Source organism: Penicillium taxi, assembly GCF_028828555.1.
Source record: "Penicillium taxi strain IBT 34144 chromosome Unknown utg000004l_segment0_segment0, whole genome shotgun sequence".
NCBI lineage: Eukaryota > Fungi > Ascomycota > Eurotiomycetes > Eurotiales > Aspergillaceae > Penicillium > Penicillium taxi.
In genome coordinates, this window is record NW_026643206.1 from 4,230,577 (window position 1) to 4,249,335 (window position 18,759).

At 48.9% G+C, this 18,759-nt stretch overlaps 7 protein-coding genes across 7 annotated transcripts; 3 read left to right on the forward strand and 4 right to left on the reverse strand.

The window, feature by feature from the left end:
- Positions 1–76: 76 nt before the first annotated feature.
- Positions 77–2,527, forward strand: mvp1 (sorting nexin Mvp1; the record flags this gene model as incomplete). Its single annotated transcript, XM_057209097.1, has 5 exons — positions 77–569; positions 651–1,418; positions 1,472–1,614; positions 1,664–2,257; positions 2,318–2,527. The coding sequence occupies 5 exons, from the start codon at positions 77–79 to the stop codon at positions 2,525–2,527; spliced, it is 2,208 nt and encodes a 735-aa protein (XP_057062871.1).
- A 1,199-nt stretch (positions 2,528–3,726) lies between these two features.
- On the forward strand, positions 3,727–6,890 carry N7495_006447 (Na+/H+ antiporter Nha1; the record flags this gene model as incomplete). The annotated part of the gene is made up of 2 exons (XM_057209098.1): positions 3,727–6,564; positions 6,606–6,890. 2 exons carry the CDS (start codon positions 3,727–3,729, stop codon positions 6,888–6,890), a joined length of 3,123 nt encoding a protein of 1,040 aa, XP_057062872.1.
- Positions 6,891–8,491: 1,601 nt separating this feature from the next.
- N7495_006448 (tethering complex subunit PEP5) lies at positions 8,492–11,824 on the forward strand (the record flags this gene model as incomplete). Its single annotated transcript, XM_057209099.1, has 9 exons — positions 8,492–8,506; positions 8,560–8,628; positions 8,689–8,982; positions 9,039–9,668; positions 9,722–9,955; positions 10,005–10,340; positions 10,395–10,925; positions 10,980–11,378; positions 11,435–11,824. 9 exons carry the CDS (start codon positions 8,492–8,494, stop codon positions 11,822–11,824), a joined length of 2,898 nt encoding a protein of 965 aa, XP_057062873.1.
- A 1,495-nt stretch (positions 11,825–13,319) lies between these two features.
- N7495_006449 (uncharacterized protein) lies at positions 13,320–13,571 on the reverse strand (the record flags this gene model as incomplete). Its single annotated transcript, XM_057209100.1, has 1 exon — positions 13,320–13,571. One exon carries the CDS (start codon positions 13,569–13,571, stop codon positions 13,320–13,322), a length of 252 nt encoding a protein of 83 aa, XP_057062874.1.
- A 36-nt stretch (positions 13,572–13,607) lies between these two features.
- On the reverse strand, positions 13,608–14,325 carry N7495_006450 (uncharacterized protein; the record flags this gene model as incomplete). Its single annotated transcript, XM_057209101.1, is given in 3 exon segments — positions 13,608–13,816; positions 13,827–14,171; positions 14,208–14,325. The coding sequence occupies 3 exon segments, from the start codon at positions 14,323–14,325 to the stop codon at positions 13,608–13,610; spliced, it is 672 nt and encodes a 223-aa protein (XP_057062875.1).
- Positions 14,326–14,343: 18 nt separating this feature from the next.
- Positions 14,344–15,008, reverse strand: N7495_006451 (uncharacterized protein; the record flags this gene model as incomplete). The annotated part of the gene is given in 3 exon segments (XM_057209102.1): positions 14,344–14,445; positions 14,467–14,808; positions 14,823–15,008. Coding segments are annotated over 3 exon segments (630 nt in total), but the record flags the coding sequence as incomplete, so codon positions are not given.
- A 530-nt stretch (positions 15,009–15,538) lies between these two features.
- On the reverse strand, positions 15,539–18,725 carry canA (putative cullin binding protein CanA; the record flags this gene model as incomplete). The annotated part of the gene is made up of 3 exons (XM_057209103.1): positions 15,539–15,958; positions 16,009–16,347; positions 16,401–18,725. The coding sequence occupies 3 exons, from the start codon at positions 18,723–18,725 to the stop codon at positions 15,539–15,541; spliced, it is 3,084 nt and encodes a 1,027-aa protein (XP_057062877.1).
- Positions 18,726–18,759: the final 34 nt, after the last annotated feature.

An 18,759-nucleotide genomic window follows, 5' to 3' on the forward strand; every position in this document is an offset into this window, starting at 1 on the left:
CCGATCGTCGAGGGCTTTCGTCATTGTCACCACCTCCACCTGAACTCACCCAACCCGCGCGATCATCTTACAAACGATGTCCCTATTTGGAACATCGCCCGATGATACCTCTGCGGTGAATTCCACCCAGAGGTCAAAGTCTTCCCTCTTCGCAGACGATACAGCTGGTGGCTCGTCTCTTTTTGCCGATGACGATGGCGACGATAGCTCCTCTTCACCCTGGAACCCTCAAAACAACACCGCGAAGAGGAACGCTCGCAAGAATTTAGTCCGGACCCTACTCCCCGCCACCGATGTCCCTGATAGCTATATTGATTCCTACGATCTGATACTGAACAGTGGGGATACGGTCGGCTCTGGTGTCGGATTGACCTCTGTGCGTGAAATCCTGTCTAGCAGTGAATTGAGCGCATCGGAACAAGCCAAAATTCTTAATTTAGTTGTCTCCGCCGATCAGGAGAGCTCTGGCGGTCTGGGTCGCGCTGAGTTCAATGTGTTGCTGGCGCTAGTTGGTTTGGCGCAGGAAGGCGAGGACCTATCGTTTGACGCAGTCGATGATCGCCGAAAGAGTGAGTGAATTCTAGCCCTAATAAACCTATCGATTCGTCGCGACTATCTTCTGTCCACCAGCTGACGCGCCTCGCTCCCAGAGCTTCCTTTTCCTAACAGTGGTTTTCTCGACAGACTACAAAGGATCTCCCAGTCGTCATCAACTCTTGAGTCAACTCTTGAGCAGCCTGAGGAGGAACGTCCGAGTACTCCCCCTACACAGCTACAACCATTTCCTTTACAGGAGCCCAATTCAGCCCGATCCCGGCGCTCAAGACGGGAGTCGCTGAATGGCTTGGAGTCGGATCCATGGGGAACCCCGGAAATGCACCGGAACCATAGCCACTTGGCCGCTCCCGCTGACCAGCGTGCGTTGAATGGATATGGCAGCGTGCGTTCTACGATAAATGCATGGTCAGACAAACCTGTTGAACCAATTCCTACTATAGTGGCTGCTCAGCCAGAGCGCGCGAATGGCCGAAACGAGGCTGTGCTACCTAGTAGTGTTGGATCCGGCTGGGGTGGGAACTTCGGCGGAGCATCTGGGGAAGAGCCTGTGTATACTGCTGCACCGCGGCCGACCCTAGATTCGTTCGGTCCGCCTGTGGAAGATCCTAGCGAACCGCGGCGGCGACCAGCCGGTATTACTCGGGCTACAAATCCGCAAGTGGAGGAGTCTGTCACGATCAATCTTCTTCCCGAGAAAGAGGGACTGTTCATGTTCCAGCATCGCAATTATGAAATCAAGTCAGCCCGCCGGGGTAGCACTGTGGTTCGTCGGTACAGTGACTTTGTCTGGCTTTTGGACTGTCTTCACAAGCGGTTTCTTTTCAGGCAATTGCCTCTTCTTCCGCCTAAGCGGGTTTCAGGTATGTCCACTGGTTTGAAGCGGTCCAAAATGATTGCTCACCTCTTTTTGAAGTGAATGGTACTCACCTTACAGCGGATTCCAATTCTTTCCTCGAGAAGCGCCGTCGTGGACTGGTTAGATTTACCAACTCCCTCGTTCGCCATCCTATTCTTGGCCAGGAGCAATTGGTTGTTATGTTTTTGACCGTCCCTACCGTAAGTCAAGTCAGCCTCGTATGGAATGCGCATTCTTACATGCAGTCAGGAACTATCCGTTTGGCGTAAACAGGCCACCATTTCCGTTCAAGACGAATTCATTGGTCGGGAACTACCACCTGATCTTGAAGACTCCCTACCCCCAACCCTCATTGAAACCTTTGACACCGTCCGTAGTGGTGTCAAGCGGTCTGCTGAGATCTATATTAACCTTTGCACGCTGCTTGAGCGACTGGCCAAGCGCAATGATGGCCTGGCCGCCGACAACCTGCGATTCTCATTGGCTTTGCAGTCACTGACTGAAGTGACCAAGGACACCTACTTCGTTGATTCCAATGATGTCCCCTCCTTGAATGTGGGTATCACAGCCACTGCTCGACATCTTTCTGCCAGCCAGAGCCTGTTGGAGGATGAAGCGCGGGCCTGGAGTGAAGGTGTCCTCGAGGATCTTAAGCGTCAGCGTGACGGATTGGTCAGTGTGCGCGAGATGTTTGACAGACGAGACCGATACGCCCGCAACAACATTCCCCAGCTGGAGCGACGTATTGAGACCAATAAGATCAAACTTCAGGAATTGCGGGCGCGTCCGGCAGGGACAGCAAAACCCGGAGAGATTGAGAAAGTGGAGGATTCTATTTTCAAAGTATGGCTGTCCGTATACTAAACTTTTTTTTCATCTGACTGACCCCGGGTCTTCGTGCAGGACAAGGAATCTATTGTGGAACAGCATGCGCGGGGGGTATTCATCAAGGAGTGTATCCGAGATGAACTCTTCCACTTCCAACAGAGTCAATACCATATCAGTCGGCTGCATCAGGATTGGAGCCAGGAGCGAGTTAAGTATTCCGAATTGCAGGCTGATAACTGGCGACAGTTGAGTGATGAAGTGGAAAGTATGCCGACAGGCGAGTAAATTTACTTCCGAGTTACGCGCGGGATGCGTTGGAGCCAATAATGGTCAGATCGTTCCTGTTTGCTTGTTCTTGTTTTATATTCCCTGCTCCCCCGCATTTCTCCAGTCTTTGCCTCTTGGCCCTCATGTTCCATTTTGATGTTGATGTTCCGGTTTGCAATCCAGCTGATTGGATTGTTGTACACATTCCAATTTACCTTTCCATGTAATTGGCAATCTTTGGGAACTATAACTACCTATATAATTGCTATATTATTTCGGTTTACCATATCATCAAGTAGTACTCCGTACTTGTACTTGTGTATACATAGTTGTAACATAGAATATATACAATGACGTAATTAAAGAGTGGATAAGATGGAGATATCTTAACAGACTAATCACAGACATAGCATTGACCTATAGTGGCTTGGCATATTTTGCTCCAAAAAAAAGCGCGGATCTTGGCCGCAAATAGAAAAGAAAATGGGAATATCCGTCATTCCTATTCCGTACATTTTTATGTTAATCTTTCGGTTGTTCGTATCTCCTCTTCCTCTTCAAATTAACAACCTGAAACGGTTCTCTCCGCACTTTGTGACTCCTCTCAACTCATTTGTTCCTGGTTTCTCCGCTCCAAGCCAAGACAAATTCCGCTTCAACGTGGGGCGCAAGTCTGGGCTGACGAATCCCGCCCGTTCCAAGAATACTGTTCAATTTCCCTAATTTCCCTGGATGCACCGTATTTGGCTCTCTGCTCCGGCCAAGAGGTTCCAAGATTTTTCTGTTCTTCTCTTTATCTTCTGAGCGTTGTTTCAAACCGACAAGGCTTCCAAGGTTATAAGGCTGCTTGTTCCTCCCAATAATACTGCTGCCTTCTCCTTCTCAGCACTCCCTCCTATTAGCCCCCACTCGGACAATCCAGCCCCGGCGTTCACCGTTAAACGAATCGGAGTTTCCCACTCTAGTGTGCTAGTACCCTTACATTCAGCCCTACAGGGCACGACGAGTTGTCTCTTGATCCACTCCCACCTACCCCAATGAAAGCAGAGTCACAAAGAGACCATCAGCGGTTGAGGAGGATATCAAATCCGGTCATTGAATTACTGCCATCCGTGGCCAGGATAAGCATACCTGGAGGAAGAATTTCATACGAGAAACTCCATTGAAGAAGCAAGCTGGGCGTGATTGAAATCTGGGGTTAAATCCGACCTTTCGTCATGGCGTGGGAGCACCTGGACATCGACAAGCCCCATGTGGCGTACATTATCCTAGGTGGATTTACCGGCCTTTTCATGTTGTGTTCGCTCTTCGTGAAGGAAAAGCTGTACATTGGTGAAGCTACCGTCGCTACGCTTTGCGGTATCATCTTCGGTCCGCATGCTGCCAATTTGTTTAATCCCAGCGAGTGGGGCAATGTTGACAAAATTACGCTTGAGTGTTCGCGCATTGTTTTGGTAGTGCAATGTTTTGCCGTCGGTGTCGAGTTGCCCAAGGCTTACATGGAGCGTCATTGGAAGTCTGTCGTCTTGCTGCTACTCCCTGTCATGACCTGGGGCTGGCTTATCACCAGCCTCTTCGTGTGGTGGATGATTCCACCACTTACTTGGCTGGATAGTCTGGTCTGCGCTGCCTGCGTCACTGCTACTGATCCTGTCCTGGCTTCTTCTGTCGTAGGTAAGGGTAAGTTCGCCAAGCGGGTTCCTAAGCATTTGCGTGATCTCTTGTCCGCTGAGTCCGGGTGTAACGACGGAATGGCCTTTCCATTTATCTACCTCTCTTACTACATCTTGCACTACCGACCTAATGCAGGCGAAGTGTCGTTGAACTGGTTCTGTGTTACTATTCTGTACGAGTGTATCTTTGGTGCCATATTCGGCTTCATCATTGGCTACTTGGCGCGACATGCGATCAGACTGGCGGAGCGTAAGGGACTGATTGACCGAGAGAGTTTCCTCGTATTCTACTTTGTGTTGGCAGTCTTCTGCGCTGGATCTGGAAGTCTCTTGGGAATGGACGATCTGTTGATTGGCTTCTCGTGCGGTGTCGGGTTCAGTAACGATGGCTGGTTTACGGAGAAAACTGAGGAGTCACACGTGTCCAACGTTATCGATTTGTTGCTCAATCTGGCATACTTTGTCTACTTTGGCGCTATCATTCCGTGGCAGGACTACAACGCCCCCGAACTGGGACTTGTTCCGTGGAGGTTGGTGGTGATTGCCTTACTGGTGATCTTTTTCCGTCGCATTCCCATCATGCTCATATTGAAACCGATCATTCCAGATGTCAAAACGTGGCGAGAAGCCCTTTTTGCCGGCCATTTCGGTCCAATTGGTGTCGGTGCTATCTTCGCTGCAATTCTTGCCCGCGCTGAATTGGAAAATGGCAACACGCAGCCGTCATCTCAATCCGATCTGCCTGTTGAAGGGGACCCGAATTACTATCTCATCCACCTTATCTGGCCTATCACAAGTTTCATGGTCATATCATCCATCTTGGTCCACGGATCATCCATTGCCGTTTTTACACTTGGAAAGCGCATCAATACTATGACAATCACACTTTCTTACACTACTGCCAACGAGGACGGCCCTTCATGGATGAACCGCTTGCCGCGTGTTCAATCACTAGCCAAGGGCTCCATGTCTTTCCGGAAAGCTGACGAATTGGAGGGTTCTTCCAGTGAGCAACTGCCTGAATACCCTCCCGGTACCCTTCCACCGATTGGATTGCCAGGTAACTTCCTCCGTCGTGTGCGCGAAGACGATGAAAGCGAGGCACAAAGTACTCAATCATCCAATCGCGCCCCTGTGAAGCGAAGAAGACGCCGTCAGCGCGACAGCGCTGGCGGACCAATCAGCCAGTCGGCCATCATGCCTCAGAGACGAGTTGAAAATGAAGAAGAAGATAAGGATGAAGATGCGATCGAAGAAGAGCCAGATGTGGAAGTTTTCCAAGAAGGACACCACCTGATCATAGAGGATCAAGAAGGCAATGTACTCCAAGCCGCAGATACCAGCAACATGAGCCCGGAAGAGATGGCACATCACGTATCTACGCAGCGAAAACGACTGAAGGAGGACCGGACAGGCAAGCTTGCACCATCTCCCAACCGTCCCCATGAAAAGGACGAAGGTGAAGAGGTCAAACAGGCTGTGGATGAAAAGGCTGGACACCCCTACGAAAAGACTCGCAAACGGTGGGTAAACTGGAAAGGCTTTGGCAAAGAGCAACAAGAGGAGCCAAAGCTTGAGCCTGCTGAAAAGCCTGCTAAACATCGCTCTGCACATGCCTATCAGTTCGGCAACACTATCATCGTTGAGGACGAGGACGGTGAAGTCATCAAGAAGTACACCATCCCAGATGGTGACAAGCCACCAAAGGCGCCCAAGCCCAAGCCGCAAGAAGAGGCTGGGCCAGCTTCTCAGGATCCTATTCGACGTGGTCTCACTCGCATGGGTACTTGGCTGGGTATTGAAGAGGAAGGAGAGTCATCTCAGGGTGCACAGAAGAAGAATAAACCTCCACCGCGAACCGAAACAGACGACTGGGCTACCGACGATGGCCTGCGGTTTACTCTGGCCCAGAGTCGGGAGGTAGACAACCAAGGTATTACCCACAAGGGCCAGCGCATGAACAAGCACGAATTCTTCCAGCGAATCAAAGGTATGGACGCCAAGGGTCGTCGCGAGGCTGTACAGGCATCGGATGCTCCCCCATCCGTGCAGAAAGCAGCCCAAGAGGAAGTCAAGCAAGAAGATAGGCAAGAACGCCGTCTATCTGCCGCGGCCGCTACGGCCGTAACTCCTTCAACGGGTGTTATCCCAGAGGAGCATGGCAATGATGTCGATTCTTTAACGGAAAGTCTGCTCAGCGAAGACGAGTCTGATACGGACGACGGCCAAGGCCCCACACCCAATGTGGCAGACCACTTTGCCAGGTACAGACGTGGTACATCCGCTCAAGACCGCCGCAATCACCTGAGCCCAGCTCCTCAAGCCCGCATGCGTTCCCGTCGTGACTCCGACGACGACGGCACCATGCGAATTCCCCCTCTCGTCTCCGCCAGGCCGCCGGCATCACAGCCCCGCCACGCCAGGCCGAAGATGACACCGGCGAAACACCAGCCGAGCGACGTCGTCGTCTCGCAGCTCTCGGACAAAACTCAGATTCAGAGGAAGCCATGGCCGAAGAGACCGACAGCGAAGACGACGAAGAACCCAGCCAAATGTCAAGCCGCGTCCAATTCGCAGATGCAGTCAGACCATCCGAACAATCTTCCCCACAAAGCGGCGAACAGTCTTCCTCATCTGGCTCCACCTCAGCCTTCTCCCGTCACCGTCCCCGCGTTTCATGGGGAGGTGAAAAGGGTCGAGACCCTTAAACACCCATGCCTTTTTCCCCATTCACCACAGCCCTATCTTTTTTCTGTTGCTCTTTCCATCCCGTTCATATTGCATTACCCGCGGGTTTATATTATTTAACCTAGTACATTGGTTCTTATATTGGTCATGCGTTGCTCAAATCATGTTCTATTCATGTACTTTCTTCTTATCTTTCCCTGTGCATAAAATTTGTTGCTCTTGGATTACATGGATATGACCTAATGATTTTCGGATCGTTTCTTTTCTTGTTGTGATTTTCTGTAGCTGAGTTTAGTGGTTTAATTCATACTTCGCTTGAACTGTTATATCTGTCATACCCACTGGTTTTTACCCTAATCTCATTCAAACATACCCGCGGGGTCATGCATTCCAGGCTTATATCACTCGATTCTGATTGATTTTATCAATATAATTTCCAAGATTTACCCACTTTCAGATTATTATCTCTCCCAGGTACAATCAACGCCTGGCGGCTCAATGCGTCAGCGCTTGGACACTGTAGAGGGGAGGTATGGCTGGCCTGCAAATGTTTACAATGACAACGGATCTCACCTCACTGAGAAGAGCCTCAAAGCACGCTCCAGTCCGTGGGAACATACCATTGCTTCGCTCCAGTGACACACGCAAGATCCGTGGGCATTGTAGAAAGAGCAGTGTAAACAAACCGTCATTTCGATCTTGAGGAAGTCTACTTAGAGGCGATCAGCACGACCACGAAATGGAAAAAAACTCCCCAGTTGCGGATGCCAGCTATCAACGGACAAATGATGAAAAATTCATGGTACGCTCCTAGAGAACTGATACTAGGGTCCAATCTAGTGACCCAACATGACGCGTTTTATGTAGGAAAAATCCCTGCAGTCATCTACACCAGAATCTGCCACCACACCAACACCAGATATGGTATAGCTGAGCCTTTAGCACTGCTACATCATCTGAAAGCCCAAGGGGCTCACTCAAAGTCGACAACGGCGTATTCCTTGACAAATGAACTCGCTGAGGAATGAGAAGTCCAGAAGTTGGTGGGTCATCGCGCTAAGTTCGAGTCAGGGCAGTTAGCGTTGGTAAGAGATTTGTAGGCGAAGAGCTTCGGCAAGAAGCTGGAACCTCGATGGGCCCGGTCCACGAAATATCGGAAGACTGAATCTGGGAAGCCTAGCAGCTCTAGTCCGGAAACTACATGGGGATAGCACCCGACGATACCATTAGAATGATCTCGGAGTTTACCGCAGAAGAGCTTCTCAAATTCAACCCACGAGTCCGATTCTGGAGGTGGAAAGGGGGCTCTGTCAGCAGTGGTGTCGACATTAGATCTGAGGCAGATGTTGGAAGTACCGATGTATATGATAATCATAAATAAGTTGAAATTGATATCATTACTGTCCTTTCAAGTGGACTGAAAATCCCGCCAGATGAAAATTTTCAGAAGCAGGTTGGCAAAAATGGCACTAGGGCAGTGAACAATCAATTTGGTCGAATGCTACAATGCCTATGAGTGTTCTCTCTTTTTGAAGGGTTTGTATATGTCAGGTGGCCCGAGCGCCGCGGGGAGCTCCTGCATCTCCAACTTCGTCACCATCGCTCATGGCCAGCAGCCAAAATGGCATTGACATCAGTACGGATGCCGTTTCGCGTAAATTATGGAACTTATACTGACTTGTAACGCAGTGGAAAGCGTTCAACTTCATCGACGTCTCTCCGGTAAAGCTACCAGAGGAGAGTGCCGCGCTCTTCGGTGTAAGGCCATACCATACCCCAACCTATCGTTCTTGCCTTATCTGACCCTTCCACAATTAGAGCGATCTTTCTAGCCTCTGTACTGGATCAGCAAATCTCTTCCTCGGTACCACAGATGGTTTTGTACACGTTGTCTCCTCGACCTTCCGAGTCGTACGCTCGTTCAAGGCCCACGATACTGGCTCGATCACGCATATGAAACAGATCGATGGGACTGCGCTTCTTGTTACTGTGGCAGAGGATTTGTCTAATGAGCCTGTTCTGAAAGTTTGGGGCTTGGATACAGAGACAAAAGGCGGCAACCCGCGGTGTTTATCAACGGTGTCGGTGCAGAACGCCCGGCGCCAGTTTCCGGTGCGCAAGAATCCCTCCTCCTGCGACCAAGTTCTAGTCAGCTAACGGAGGTCTAGATATCTGCATTTACGGCACTCGACGACCTCTCACAGGTGGCTGTTGGATTTGCGAATGGGTCTGTGACTATTATTCGCGGTGACTTAATTCACGATCGTGGCGCGCGCCAGCGCATAGTTTTCGAGTCTGAGGAGCCGATCACTGGTCTTGAAACACAGTATGGGCCAGTTACTGTGTTGTATATCGCAACCACAAGTAGAATTTTAACTCAGGTCATCGCTGGAAGGGGCCAGGGCCAGCCTGCTCGTATCTTAGAGGATACAGGATGTGGCCTGGGGTGTATGACGCTCGATAGTGATTCTGGTGATATTCTCATAGCCAGAGAAGATTCAGTCTATACATACGGCCCTCGTGGTCGTGGCCCGAGCTATGCATTTGAAGGTCCCAAAACTTCTATCAATTCTTTCCGAGATTATGTGGCCTTGGTTTGTCCGCCGAAAGCTGGTGCTGCAAAGACCGATTCCTTGCGGAAGTACGTCAATCCTGCAGACAGTCTCTTTGGCACTACGACCTTCACATTACTGGACACCGATCTGAAATTCATTGCCCATAGTGAGACTCTTGTTTCTCCGATGAAGCAGATTTTCATGGAATGGGGGGATTTGTTCCTTCTCACTACAGATGGAAAGGTACTTTCCATTTTATTCCCCATCGTCGTCTTCGTGGCTCTAACGTTAGCTAGGTATTCCGTTATCGAGAGAAAAGCTTGCAGCAAAGACTTGAGATCCTGTACGATCGCAACCTCTATATCCTCGCCATTAATCTTGCCCAGAAGATCGGGATCGATTATTTGCAGCAGAATGCTATCTATCGCAAGTATGGTGATTTCCTGTACCAGCGTGGTGACTATGATACTGCTATGCAGCAGTATCTTCGCGCCATTGACAATACTGAGCCTTCTCAAGTCATTCGCAAGGTTAGTTCTGCAGCGTTTCTAGACGTAAGGATGCTGATTAGGAACGTAGTACTTGGACACACAACGGATTCACAACTTGATTGAGTATCTTGAAGAGCTCCACGATCACGGCCGCGCAACAGTCGATCATACAACCCTTCTTCTTAACTGCTACGCGAAATTAAAAGACACGACAAAGTTAGACTCATTTATCAAAGCTCCTGGCGAACTGAAGTTTGATCTGGAGACCGCGATTGCCATGTGTCGTCAGGGTGGATACTATGAGCAAGCAGCATACCTGGCGACGAAGCACGGGGAGAACGACATGGTTGTTGACATCCTGATTGAGGACTCAAAGAACTACGATGAAGCAGTGAACTACATCTGGCGACTGGAACCCAAAGTGGTGGGTGAAACTGTTATTGCCATGGGAATGCGATGCTAATTTTGAAATTCTCAGGCTTATCACAACCTAATGAAATATGCGCGGGTTTTGCTGGCACATTGTCCTGAACAAACAACCGAGCTCTTCAAAATCTATTACACGGGGAAGTACCAGCCACGGACTGCAGTCGAAACTGTAATCGAAACTCCTATCACACCTCAACCAGAGCTAGCACAACCTTTGGAACCTACTAGCGCGATGCAGAGCTTGACAGGAATTCTTCCGCTGCGATATCTTCCTAGTCTTCCTCATCAGGAGTCTGCCCCAGAGACTGTCGTTGCCCCCGAGGAAACGCCCATTATTGAGCCGCCATCATATCATGTCCCGAAGCCCCGTACTGCTTTTTCTGCGTTTGTAGACCACCCGAAGGAATTCATCAACTTCTTAGAAACGCTTGTCCAGCAGAAGGAACTGAAAAAGGAGGCCAAGATTGACCTCTTTACCACCCTGTTTGAGATGTATCTCGACACCGCCAAGGGCAAGAAAGATGTGACTGAAAAGCAAAATTGGGAGGACAAGGCAAAGAAGTTAATCGAAGGCAAAGACGTAAGTTGAATCCACGCAATATTTACTGAATTGGACTAACTAACTCTGTTCCAGATTCCCATTTCTACCTCCAACGTCCTACTTATCTCTGATCTGTCTGATTTCCGCGAAGGATCAACGCTGGTGCGTGAGCAAGAGGGACTGCGATTGGATATATTTCGATCCTTTACTTCGGCAAAGGATACCCAAGGGGCCATCACAGCCTTGAGACGTTACGGCCCCGATGAGCCTCAGCTATACATCGACGCCTTGACATATTTTGCATCTAGCCCGCAGGTCCTAGATGAAGCAGGTGACGAGCTGGATGTGGTTCTGCATCGCATTGACGAGGAAGGTCTTCTCTCTCCACTACAAGTAATCCAGGCTCTCAGCAACAATGCCGTCGCAACAATGGGCCGCGTAAAGAAGTACCTCAGCGACAACATCGAGCGTGAGCGCAAAGAGATATCAACCGTACGTTCAATTCCGCCCCCACCCCCTCACGCCTCTAATACTAAAACTGTTGCTAGAACCGCCGTCTCATTGCAAGCTACAAATCTGAAACAGCCACCAAGCAACAAGAACTCCAGAACCTAGCCACCCAACCTATCGCTTTCCAATCCCGCCGCTGTCAATCATGCGGCGGAACCCTGGATCTACCTACAGTCCACTTCCTATGTCGCCACTCCTTCCACGAACGCTGCCTCAACCGAGTCGACGATGATGCCCAATGCCCCGTCTGCGCCCCAACTAATGCTACCCTCCGTGCTATCCGTCAACGTCAAGTTGATTCGGCTGATCAGCATGATCTGTTCAAGTCTGAGTTGGAACGCTCTCGGGATCGCTTTGGTGTTGTAAGTGACTTCTTTGGGCGAGGTGTCATGGGGTCTCAAACTCAGAGTCCAACGATTGATGGATGATTTATGCTTCGTAGCTTTTTCACTTTATTTGTAGATACCTTTTGTTTCCACTGTTTATCTGAATTGTTTTACGAGGATAGGAGGACGTCTTGAGGTCTTTACTGGATTCCTCTCATGTAGTATTATTTCACTTTTCCAATTCTTAGTTCAGGTAGGTACTTTTCAAGGTTTAATTCAGGATAACTTTACACCAGAACACCAGGTAACGGTATCCAAAAACAACCAACCAGAAGGAGTGCAATTTGAATCAGTCATTTAGAGTGCTTAGCTGAAGGCAAAAAGCTGCTTCTCGAGAAATTAACGAGGCTCCGTCACCTAAGAGATCCTTAGGATATGGACTCGAGTTCGTATAACATGGGTCACGAGCTGAGAGTTGGGAAAGTGGGACTGAAGCATTTTCTCAATCCAGATCTGCAGCCAATGTACGTAGAAGCTCACACTGATATCATTAAATGGTTTGAAAATTGCTCTACAACAATGTCAGAGAACCTTATAGCATATGTAATTTTATCATCTTATTCTCGTGTATCTTGGGTACTTAAGCGTAAAGCCACGCGATGCAATGTAATCTAGATTCATCACATTTTCTCTTACTCTGGCTAACTTTAACTATATCAAGTGATGTAATCAATCTAGAATCAGTTGAGTTATAAGTATGCCAAATAATTATAGGGAATTCTAGTAATATAAGAGACGTGGCTGATCAGTGCTTCCTGTCTTGATTTATTTCTTCGTTTACGATAAAATTTGCGTATAAAGCTCATTACAGAGCACAAAAGTATGCTTGCTCGCTCTTTTGATCCCATCGAGACAATAAGAGTTTAAAGCTACTGGAGCTTACAAAAGATGCAGACAGAAAACATACTATTACAGAGGAGCCATCATATATGAAAGATAGAATCTACGAAATGTCTCTTAATATGCCAGCGTGTAGACCTTCGCTTCGACGTGCTCGGCCAAAATTTCAGCTCCCCTCTCAGCTGTGAACACATACTTAATTAGTAGGATGGCCATGCGGTAACTGAATCAGCATGTCCTCGGTGATATCGCTGGATGAGGGCAACCCGAGAATTACATTGTTTGGTTTACCATAGACGGTGCGGTATAGTATATGCAGTAGATACGATGTTAGGTACTACTTCTATTTCGGTCGATGCTCCCATGGATGCTGGGAAATTAGCTATAAAAGCTATGAAGGATGGTAAATGTTCCTCTGTCTCTACTTCGAAGGACCGAATTAACCTTGGAAGGGTCAGAACGTGGGAAAGTTCTCGCATCAGCCCCAGAGGTTGCATTCAAATTAAGCCTGCCTCACTTTGTCTAACCAATCACTTCCAAAAAAAATACAGCAGCAACTCATTCATATTAAACCCTATCGATACTAAGATTTTCATCGCTCTTAGGTTAATCAGGTATTTTGATATATAGATAGCTAGAATCCCTTAACGCCAAGTTCCCTAGAACAGGAACGATATGCAATACTAGAAATTTTGTTTCAAGACTCAGGAGTATACTCATAGCGAGCCCGGTTCTCAGTCAACCACCACTGCGCAACATGAGCAGCATCCCTGATCCACTGAGCTGCCTCTTCCCCATGTGAACTTTCCACCTGTGACAGAAGAGGGAGCAGAGCAAATGATTGGAGGGTATGTGTCTCGTTGGGGTCCAGATCTACATCTGAGAATCGCCATGGCACGTCTGGTACTAGAGGAACGATCAGTCTGTATGGATTTGGTGCTGATCTCATTGCGAGCCAGGTACCGCCTGTGTTTATGACTATGAACTACCAGTCCAACTTGCCGTCTTTTTCGGGGAATAGATCTCTGATCATAGATTGGTCTTCGTAGAGGGGGAGGATATCCTGGATTGCGTGTTTTTCTTCTTGGCTTAAAGAGCCGGACTCAACTAGCAAATCAAGGATTGTTGGGACGATTTGCATTGATGTTACGCGGCTGTCGACTTTGATAGGTGGCAGCTGGGGGTGCGAGAATACTAGTGGAACGTGGAAGTTTGCTACATGGGGGGTTGTCGTAGGGGGTGACGGCGGCGTCTTCGACGTGAGATATGCTGTGGTCCCCGACTAAGACGACCAATGTTTCATTGGCAATCCCAGCTTCTTCAAGAACGTCCATAACCTCACCAAGCCATCGGTCTGTGACGCCAACAGTGTTGAGGTACCGATTCACCTTGTGGTTGAACACGCTCGAGTGCATCAGTTCCTCGTATTTTTCGTCTGGTGGCATATCCAAAGGATGGTGACTCTGGCCCGTGAGGTGCATCAGGAACATGCGCTCTTGCTTCTCCTCTGCGTTTTGCAAAGCCTTGAGGAAGTAATCACGGAGCTCGACTTCGGGGTATCCCTAGAAGTTGTACTTCTTGGGACCCTTGCCAGACCTCTTCTGCCAGGCTTTTGTGATGTTGTCGTCAGTCACCTTGTCATCGAAGTCCAACGCAGGTAGCAGACAATCCTGGTTGTCGTAGTTGTCCGTGATGCTTTGCATGAAGGTTGAGAACCACGGCTAGGTGGTGTAGTCGTTGGCATCCTTCTCTGGCGCACTGGGCATCTTGCTCAGCACATTAAAAACCTGGGGCATACATGGCTCGTAGATATGGTGCAGCCACTATCGGTTGAAATCAACAACCAAGGGTGCAACGCCGCAGGCACTGGCCAGAATACTCTTCAAAGTAAATGTATCACCCGTGTATACGTTTCTAATATCAAGCCCGCCGCGAGCTGTGAAGTTATTCGCATAAGTATCAAAGCCGCATGGGGTGCCCGACAGTCTGTCTGCGTTACAGGTGAGACCAGCCAGTCTTCTTTCAACATCATCTGGAATTTTATTGTTTGAATAAGATTCTCTGATCACGTCACCGAGTTGAGATTCTTTGCGCAGTGGGAATATGTCGTATCTAAAGCTTTCTAACTTGAGCAGAAAAACATGCTTAATAGACACCTTGCCATCCTTCAAGGTCTCACGCAACGGCTCAATGATATCACGGTCGAGATTAGAGAGATGGTGCGGGTCCTTCGTTGGGTCATAATGCAGCGGCTTGGTTGAATTCTTTCGATACCAGTGAACCCAGGCACTTCTTTCTTCGGCAGCCAGTCAAAGTAAGATGGAGGAGCTAGAGCCGTGTGGTTATACAGCCAGCTGTATAGTGGCTGTGGATGTGACGATTTGGACCCTACATTAAGATAATCCCCACATTAATATCACTGGTTATGCATTTAATCGGTTCACTGATGTGAGTGGATTCCAAGTCCCATAATCTGGTTTGAGTATAAGAACATCGATCACGCGACACAGCCATATCTAAATACAAATCGGAGAATTTTGGAATATTCAATAGTAGTAGAGGCTGTGTACTATGTACTACTCATAGTTGCATTCTCCACATGTTTCTCACATTCTGAATCCTTGGGCATAACTAGCCTGACTGGAGTAATCTATCCTAAGGGGGAAGTCAGACCCCTAATACTCCACTCTTACCATCCACTCTTATTGCATTACGTGTTTCAAGCAATTCTTGGAAGTCTATACCTGTCAAATATTTGGTTATTAGGCTGATTCTGCTATACGAGGAAGTAAGTTGCACTTGGTTATGTAATTGAAACAAACCTAGGCTAGTCTTAACTTTGTTTACTACTACATTCCTAGAAGCAAGATAGTGTTGTAAACTGGCTACAATGCGTATCCGATAGGATCAATCGATTTAATCCAAGTTGTTGAAAGCGGTCTCAAAGCTGTTCCGGACCCAGCGCATATACTCCTTCCATTTCGGCAGATCAGGAGATTCCTCTGCACCTGGGAGTGCCTTGCTGAGTTGCTTGGTGATCTTGAGAACACCCAACGATGCCTCATGAGCCTGTGCCACCTCGTGTCTCACGGAGTTTTCCTTGAGCCGGACAGACAGCACGCTGCGGTAGCCGTCCGAGAAGGCATCCAAGCGACTCTCGATTTCCTTGGGAGCAATAGAGATCAGTCTGGCGGTCATCAAGTTGCTGATGGTTCGAATATCTTGCTCGTCTTCAATACCGGCGAGAATGCGATTGACAGTGCGGTTGAAAAACTGAGAGAAATGAGATATTGTGAATGGTGTGTCCAAAGATGCGTGAAGAACTTCGTAGGCAGTCTAGGAATGGATTAGACAATATCAACGAAGTATGAAATTTGAACACTTACCTTGCGCAGTTCCAGCCCATCGTCTACCTTGTGTTTGAACGGACCCATCGGTACCTCGCGAATCAGCTCGGGCTTGATATGGGTATCTCCAAATACAATTGGCAGTAGTTCGTTGAGACTGGAACGAAGCAAATCCATCTTTTTGACAATAGCAGAGTTTAGAGCGGTCAAAGCCAGGCGATGATTGCCCAGGTCACTATCACTAAGCATCTTGCTCAAAATAGGCACGATCAGTGGTCCCAGTAAATCCTTGTAATTCTCACTCGAATCAGCCAACGTGTAGCGGAAAGCCGAAATCAATACCCCACGCACGGCGGTGTCAGAAGTGGAAAGACACTCCTGTAATAGCATTAGTATTGGAGATATCCTCAGATATATGGGGCTAGACTGACCTGAATATGAGGAAGGTAGGTGGGTGGGTCAATTAGGGCAAGTCGGCCAAGGCACTCTGAACCCGCGGCGCGGTTTTCCTCCTCTCCAGATACAACGAGAAGTGCCTGCCAGAGTTTAAGAGCGGAGGAAGCAAGATCAGGACGAATAACTTCAACGTGACGTAGCATCTCCCGCACAGAGTTAAGAAGGAGGTAGCATTGTTCATTGGACTTGACCAGACCGGTAAGAATGATGTCTAGGTAGGGTTCGACATTGCCAGCGGCGGCATTTCCAAGTGAGGTAGCAGCAGCCAACCGAACATGAGCAGATTCCGAAGTGAAATGATCGGTGAAGATATTGGGTGCCAGGGAGCACTCAGCGCCCATCCGCAATCCGATCTCGCCCAGAATGACAAGGGCAAGGCACTTGCGGTTTTCATCCTTGGTTGTTCTAAGCTCTGTGGAGAAGTCATCCATTTTGACTCCCAGACTGGGGCCACCGTGGACCAGGAGAGTACCAATGGCTCTGCCCACAACGACAAAATCTCCGGTGATTCCCACATTCTGCAGCAGGCTCTGCATCAGCGAAGCACCGGCGCCCTCATCACCGACAACCTTGACTAGAAGAAGCAGGGCCTTCAATACAGTACCAGTGAGCGGCTGTTTTACAATAGAGCATACTGATGAAATCAGAGCTTCGTTGACAATGGTCTTCGAATTGATTGGAACAAGTTGAGCAACGATGATCAGCGCCGGCGTAATAATGTGGAAGTCTGGGGATGGGGCCGCGAGGAGAGGTAGGAGGTCATTCTCCAGCGAGGTGATGGTATCGATGGTGAGTTGAGATCTAGTGATGGTATTCATGGCAATACTACGCAGAGCCTCTAGGCATGAGCTCCGCAGGGCGCGATCCGATTTCCGTACATTGGAACTTAATTCTAGGGTCATCATGTTGATCAGCTCACTGCTGATATCTTCTTTGCGGGTGGCCAGAACAGCGACATCGTCGATAGCGCTGATAGCGGCAACACGAGTGGTCTCATTCTTGGCCCGATCCACCAAAATGACAAGGCCCTTCGATCTACGATCCGCCGAGAGATACTCAGCGCCCCGATCTCCTGAAGTACGTGCCAACAAAACACCCAAAGCATGAATGGCCCGTTGGCGTACTTCCAGATCCGCGCTTGTATCAGTGATTCGGGCAAAAACGACATCATAAAGGCTTGCTAGTTGTGACGAGATATCAGCAGAGTTGGCCAACACCCGAGGAGGTGTAAATGTTTTAATGAATTGCTCCACGGCGCCTAGTGCCGCGCTGCTGACCTTGTAGTTCAGCCATGTGACAGATTCAAGAACGCCGGGAACGAGGGTGAGAAGGAATGGAAGCAGAGCCTCGGTAAAGTGAGTTTCCGCAATGGTAGAAATAAGTCCCAACGTTTCAATATGTAGGCTGCCAGTGCTAGCAAAAGCACCGACATGGGAAGTTGTAATAGCGGCGGAGGAGTTCTTGAGAACATCCGCAATGAGAAGTTCGATCTGTGGCAGGTGGTCTGTCAGGCCGCCATAGCGGGTCGATGACAGGCTTTTTAATAGAACAATTATCGCCTGTCGCAGAGTGATTGAGGCCTTCTTCCAGGCCTTGGTGAGACTCTGGATAATCAGGGGAACAGCACTGATTAAGTCAGACTGCGACCCGGATTTGGGGGAGCAAGGAATGACAGGAGAGTCAATGGCAGACGATGCTCCAGCACCGGGCTCAAAGTCCATCATATTGGCATCGCTATCCTGTCGTCTCCTCTTGCGCGAGTTCCGGGAGCCGCCAACACTTTCTAGAGGACTACCAGATGTGATGATCACGGAGCCTTCACTGGTCTTCTGAACTAGTGAAGTGAGGGTAGAAACCACCTCCAACTTGACGCCTTCATCCGTCTCCTTGGTGATGCGGGAGATCAAAGACGACACGACTTGAGAGTATAGAGTAGATTCTTCGAAAGCACGGCTGCTACCGTGATTGGAGACCACGGTATGGAGCAGCTTGACTGCGCATCGTCGGACCTTCCAGCTCATATCATCGACATCACTATAGCCATCCTCTTCATCAAAGTCATCATCGTCCGATCCACTGTCATCACTGTCCACATCCTGCGTACCCCCCATTTCCTCGTCCATTTCGGCCAGATTGGGGTCATATTTCAGGAATCGAAGAGCAGACTGGATGGTGTTGGCCAGGTACGGTTCCATCTGCTGGCTGCAGGAGCTAACCAAGGTATCGAGAGTGACCAAAGCAGTTTCGTGGAGCGCATCAATCCGAGGGTCATGGTCATCATCGTTTGAGTAGTCCGACATGATGATGTGGATGAAGAAAGTTCGGTGCCGACGC